Raw genomic sequence first — 6,395 nt, forward strand, 5'->3', positions numbered from 1 at the left:
TGTGTAATTAAGAAATTACCATAGATTTCGGCATCGTGATCATGTTTTATATTTGAATGTGCATTTTCTTTCGGGGGGAGGGTTATTAACAAGTAATTACTATTAAGAAAACCTGGTCATTTTTGTAAATGGTTAGTTAATATACAGTGACATATTTCTGCGCTATTAAAAATGAAGCCTATACTGTTGTCTTTAAAAATGCATCCAAATAAATTAAACGAATTTCTCTGATTGTAATAGAGTGCGGCGCAAACAGGTCGCTACACATTAACTAACAGAAAACAATACATTTTTAACGTGTTGGTAAACAGCAGCAGTTATTAACAAAGTGCCCATTAAAATTAAACAAGACCGCAGCATCATTTATTTGTTTTAGTCATTGTTCTTCAAGAGACGAAGAATGCAACCTACAGCCATGCATTAATTAATTCTTCCATTTGCATAACACCACGCAGCCAGTATCAGCTCTCACACCACAAAAAACACAACTCCCCTGCACCTGTCTGCATCTGTCAGTGGTCTGAACCCTTATTCAAACATTCTCTTAATGCCATCGCTACTTGTAAGAAACCTCAGGCGATGGTATCAGTGAGCATGTTGGCTTATTAGTCCTGGGGTGCCCAATGCCAATCCATTAGAGCAACTCCACTCCAGGTTTAATGGGTAACATGAGTTAAGCCCTTTCGGGCTAGGATTCGTTTTTCAAATGGTTCAATTTCAAATGACAAAGACTTAGATGGAAACTTTGCCCACCCTGAGTGGATTGGTACCAGTAATTGGACATTTTCAGGAATTGTAGCTTTTAACAAAATACCTGTTGTGCACAAATATGCAGATTTGAAAAAATAAAAATAAAAACATATTCAAATATATGCAATTATAGCAAGTTGCATTTTATATACTTTTATATATTATATATTTGTGTTCTATAATATTTACTGAAATACACGGTTGGAAATATTTGTGTTTTAACTAATACGCCCATCTTCTGTAAATAAATTACTACTTATCATTTACAAATGAACTTATCTACATTTAATACGTTAGGCATTAATACCTAAGGTCATAAAGTTTTATATAACTGGACTTAAACACAAGCTCACGATACTGAAAGAACAGGGAAAGTGTTGAAAGTGCTACTCAGAATGTGAAGTCTGCATGCTATTTCCTGCCTTACTGGTGTAGTCAGCTGATTACACAAGTAGGGAAGTTGGAAACGGGTCTATTTTATTTATTTGGAGACGAAAATGCAGCTTTTGCATTTCAGTAAAGAGGCATTGCCAGATTCTGTCAGCACTGACATACAGAATCTAAACAAACTCAGTGAAGAGGTAAGCATTTAACAAAAAATAGCGCAGTGTCAATTCAGTCGTTTATTTTATGTCGGGCATCCCAGAATGAGATATCGAATCTATATCGCACTAGTACAGTACTAACAAATAACACACAAAAACATACATGCATTACAAAGTACTGTATTGCATGTGGGTTACTTAAAGTTGTATAAGGTATGTTTTAAAAGCGGAAGATTGGGTTACGAAGCTGCCCAGTGATTTTATAATGGAAGTCACATGATCATTTTTTTACACCGTGGTTAAGGAGACGGTGGTTGCTATTATGCTACACCCTCAGAAGCTACACTAACGATAGTTGATTATAAACCCTACACTTAAACATGTGTTTTTTCTTTGCTGTTAAGAAAACAGTTTAACCGGACCTAGACAACATTGAATTAATGTTGGATTAATGGTGAAGCAGCACCGGGGATGGACATAAGTCTCCTATTGCATAACAGTTTAATCAATTTCAGGTTTTACTAGGAGCTTGATTAGCCCCAGTGTATAGGTAAAGTTCAGGTGTGCCTTATATAAACGCATACTAAAACTAGGAATGGATCAAACTGCTATGTACCAGGAGTCTTATTTCCATCACTGATATCAAATATTATAGGTGTCCTCAAAGCATTGATGTTGCACAGAAATGCTTACTTATGAACACGTTACAACCTGACAAAAATACTGTATCTGAAATCTACATTGAGGAAATCGTTAAATTGGAGTTCTGTTATTCCCAGTGAATCAAATATCAGGGACAGCCGTTGCCAGTTCTTTAAGCTACATGTGGTTATTATTATTATTATTGTTTTTTTTGTTTGCAGCAGTATGTAAGCCTGACAGATATTCTCTTCCGCTTCTTAACAGAACCCAAGGAGGTAAGAACATCTTTTCCAGATGAATCAGCAACATGGTGTAGTGAGAGAGGTCCTCAATTTAAAGCTTGTCTATCAAATTGACATTATCAAAGCCTATAGTGCCACACATCTAGTCCCTAAATTCAGCAAGCTTTGAACATTTAGAACGGGTCTCAGTGGAGAGCTTCAGACAAGTAGAAAGGTAAATTACACAACAAGAACATGTTTTCTCTCTCTCTCTGAAACTATTTGTGTTCCTTGCGTTAACAATATATAAAAAAGCACCATCAACATAACAATCATTTGGTGTTAAGCTTCACAGATTCAGCACAGTAATGCCATTTTGCAGTACAAGATCATCGTTGTTTTTGTAATATGCAGTTTTGTTCTTTAGACTGACAGGTTTTTGAGCCAGCTTAATGAGTTTGCCTCGGAGAATGGGATGAGTCCAGGGCCCCTCAAAAACCTGGTGAAAAGTGTCCTTCTGGTCCCCAATGGTGAGCAGTGAGAGAGCACACTGGGCATCCAAAGCAGTTTAATGCCATTCTGAGTCCATGTCCAAGTCTGTGTCATAACTGTTTGTTGTCTTTGTAGGTGCTCTGAAAAGAAATTTGACAGCTGAGCAAGTAAAGGCAGATCTCATTACCCTAGGTATGTTAAATCAAAATTCAGATTGTGTCGCAATATCTGTATCCTGTATCGTTACATAAGAAGGTAACTGGTTATTTTTGCCTTTCTTTAAAGGACTAAACGAGGACAAGGCTAGTCACTTTGCAGACCAGGTAAGCTCTAAGCTTTGTATCTATCGATCCACATATTACTAGTTTATATATTTCTAATTCTAGTGAAGCATCTAGCAAATATATGTGTTCCTTTAGTTCATTGTATTCCCAAATAGACCTTGAAATTTACTCTGAACTGTTTTGTTTTATCATTTCTGCAACATAAATGTTTTTTTATTTTTTGGGTGGGGGAACGGTACAAAATCTTACCCATCTTGTTGCAATTACTATCCCAAAAAACTGCAAAAGATTTGTGGCTGATTTAAAAAATATAACCCTACCGATAAAGGTGCCTACTGTATACATGTTGATTGGGTTTCCAGTTAAACGCAGTACGTTTCTTATAAATCCCAGTTATTTCCTTACCCAGTGGAAGGTCCGTTACCCTGCACTCTCCAGACTGGCAGTGGAGCAGACGCTCATGGTTAACCAGCTTGTGGACATGGAGTGGAAATTTGGAGGTACGTTCAGCTGCTTTCCAAATGCATCTTGCTTTGGGTTGTGTAGATTAGTGCAGTAACACCATGTTGAATGTAATCTTGATTTTCATGCTTTTGGGAGGGGGCGGGCATCAGGCCTCGTCAGTGATCGTATTGTGCATTTTAATATGAATAAAACATCAACAGTACTACCTTGTGTGATAGCCCCCCTGTAAAGCATGATATGGTCATGGCTCCCATTTGCCCTATTATCACATTCCACAGGCTCTTGCATTCTCGTTATTAGCCAGAAACCAAGTAGCAAATACTATAATCATGGCTCCTGTGTATACTAGCCCACAAAATCTATTAAGTAATATATTCTGTGTAGTGCCTTTAAGAAGATAATTAAATGTTTTAAGACCTGATTGGAGAAAAAAAAAATCTGTATCAGTTCTTGGTAAACACATTGGTGTTGCCTCGTCTTTATGTATGTGTGTCTAGTGATCAGTTTGGAACTTGTGCACTACTTGGCAGCATTGGCAGTAATTTCTCAGAGGTGCCACCTGACTCCTGCAGAGCACTGCCCTCTAGGTCAGAGCTGGGTCCCATTGTTTGAGCAGCATATGGAAGCCTGCAGCTGTGTCTATCCATGTGGAAGCTCTGTTCTGCTCATCCGTGCTGTTTGCTCACAACGATGACGTAATTTTTCAGTACTGTGTGACTCCTAAACCTCCAAGCACTGCAGTCCACTGCCAAATACTAAGAATTGTAATTATAATCAATATGTTGGTATTGTTTTTCAGTAACTGCAGGAAGCAGTGAACTACATAAAGTGGGAAGCATCTTCTTACAAGTAAGGTGTTTTTTTTTTGTTTTTTTCAGCAATGTTAACTAGAAAATATTCCACTGGCTTTTCTGTGAATGTAGGTTGTAGTGTACTTTACTTTTTCAAGATTTTGGAAGTGTGCCTTTATTTTCTCAGAACTATGCATCTGTATTTGTTAAGAGATTCTATATGCTGTGGTTGGAGGACTTGTTGACCTACTAACCTGTTATAGATGCCTCTCCATTGACACGGACCCCCAGTTTAATCAATAGGACGTTTGTTGAAATGTCTTAGTATAGAACGTTTTAGCATTCCTTCAGCAATGTGTTATAGTGATGACAGGAAAAAGAATTGCCAAGGGTTGTGTTTCTGGAGAACCCATTTGGAGGGCTCCTGCTTTCTTCGCTTGTTCATTCTGAGGAACATCTTGATCAGTCTTACGAGTGAAAGAAGGGACCTGCTGGAAAACAAGATAAGCAGCTATAGTACATGTTATTTTAAAATGTTACCAATAAATGAAGATGCTTTCTTTCATGTTATCTTCTTTCTGGCATTTCCAGTTGTCTTTACTTCATTTCATAGTAAGAGGACTTGTACAGTACACTGCATCACTCTAGATATCCAGTTATACATACTCACTATTAGAATTCAGTGGTGGGAGGGTTAAACAGAAACAGCTTCAGTACTTCATTACAGTACATCAGTAATTGCGAATAGCTGTTTTAGGGACTGTGATAAAGCTCATAGTGAAACCCAGAGTGTCTGAAACTGCTATGCAATGGAAGTCTCAGTTCCACATTGTATTGTTTAAGACTCACAGCTGCAATGTTTTTCCATTCCTTTTTGCAGCTCAAGCTGGTTGTGAGAAAGGGAAACGCCACCGAGAATATCTTTATGGGTAAGCAGCACAATTCATAAATCTACTGTTCTACCTTTTCCTTTACTCTGATTGTGATCAGTTATGAAAAATGGTGTTGCTAAACATAGAAAAAACAGAGCGCAGGGCCACTTCCATTTGGATTATTTAAAATATTTATTGACGCCAATCGTCTTCAGCAGTCGTCTTCCTCTATTAGTCACCAGTGGTACACTTTCTTCAGAGACACATTTCACAAGACCCTGTGATATCCTGCTTACAGAGGCTGTCTGATTGCTGGGTTTCAGGTCCAGGGGAGCACCTCCTATCCTGCCTCTCTTAACTCTTTCTCCTATCACTACTTAACAGTTAACTGCACAGATGCACAACACTGACTTGCAATCTGTCTGCTCCACACTGAACAGCCCTTTATCGGCTTGGAAAAACCCTGATTAGACAGAGAATGTATTTGTTAAATGCCTTGGAGATTTCTGAACCAGATGGGGGTTTATCTGACAGAAATAATTGTTTTTTTATTTTGATTAAAAATGGAACGCTGTGCTTACGTTCGTTCTTTTTTTGTTAGAGTTGACATTGCCACAGTTCTACAGCTTCCTTCATGAGATGGAGCGAGCCAAAGCCAGTCTGGACTGTTTTAGTTAATCGCTCTCACCGAAGACACAGTATTACAGCTCTGGAGTAAAGAGAAAAAAAAAGTCAGTGCCTGGGGAGAACTACATTTCCCAGAAGTCCTAGAATAGACCAGCTGAAAGGAAGACGTTATTTTCCATCTGTACATTCTGTGTGTTTTAACAAGTTCATTATTTGAAAAACATATCAACATAATTTCTTGTACCATATACCTTGTAGCATTTATTAATGAGAGACTTTTTTTTATGTTTGATTGACATTCCTCTCGCTGATATTTTTGTAAATAAAATTTGTGATGCATTAGAACATCAGTTTTCCTTTTCCATTATTACTAACATTACCACTGTTCCTTACAAATGTGAAAGTTGAGCTGTTAATAGCTATCAGTTTATATAGGTAAAACGGTTGTGACAAAAAAAAAAAACAATGGTAAATTTAGAGTATTTTAAGCTTTCTGTTCATCCTCTAGAGCTGGATGTGGCTCATCTGGGTTTACCTTTGCATTGCGAAGAGGCGGAGAGTAACGCAGGTTTTGCATCCAATTCGATCTTCAGTTAAAATCTGAATTTCAAAGGTTCTTAGTACTGCTAAGTTAAACCGGTCTGAACCTCTCTGGAGTCTAAGATTACAGAACCACAGAATTGTTTTCTGCAGGTTTGTTTAGAGA

At 37.8% G+C, this 6,395-nt stretch overlaps 1 protein-coding gene across 2 annotated transcripts; it reads left to right on the forward strand.

The window, feature by feature from the left end:
- The first annotated feature begins 1,131 nt into the window (after nucleotides 1–1,131).
- Nucleotides 1,132–6,034, forward strand: LOC117429046 (COMM domain-containing protein 7-like). 2 transcript variants are annotated; one of them, XM_034048189.3, is made up of 9 exons: nucleotides 1,132–1,331; nucleotides 2,162–2,212; nucleotides 2,586–2,688; nucleotides 2,786–2,842; nucleotides 2,936–2,973; nucleotides 3,344–3,434; nucleotides 4,199–4,248; nucleotides 5,071–5,119; nucleotides 5,664–6,034. In XM_034048189.3, exons 1-9 carry the CDS (start codon nucleotides 1,248–1,250, stop codon nucleotides 5,738–5,740), a joined length of 600 nt encoding a protein of 199 aa, XP_033904080.1. In that variant the 5' UTR covers nucleotides 1,132–1,247; the 3' UTR covers nucleotides 5,741–6,034. The 2 variants fall into 2 exon arrangements, with proteins under 2 accessions (XP_033904080.1, XP_033904070.1); XM_034048179.3 differs by having other exon boundaries at nucleotides 1,134–1,331; nucleotides 2,159–2,212.
- Nucleotides 6,035–6,395: the final 361 nt, after the last annotated feature.

The sequence above is a fragment of the Acipenser ruthenus genome, chromosome 29 (genome assembly GCF_902713425.1).
Source record: "Acipenser ruthenus chromosome 29, fAciRut3.2 maternal haplotype, whole genome shotgun sequence".
NCBI classification, from domain to species: Eukaryota; Metazoa; Chordata; class Actinopteri; order Acipenseriformes; family Acipenseridae; genus Acipenser; species Acipenser ruthenus.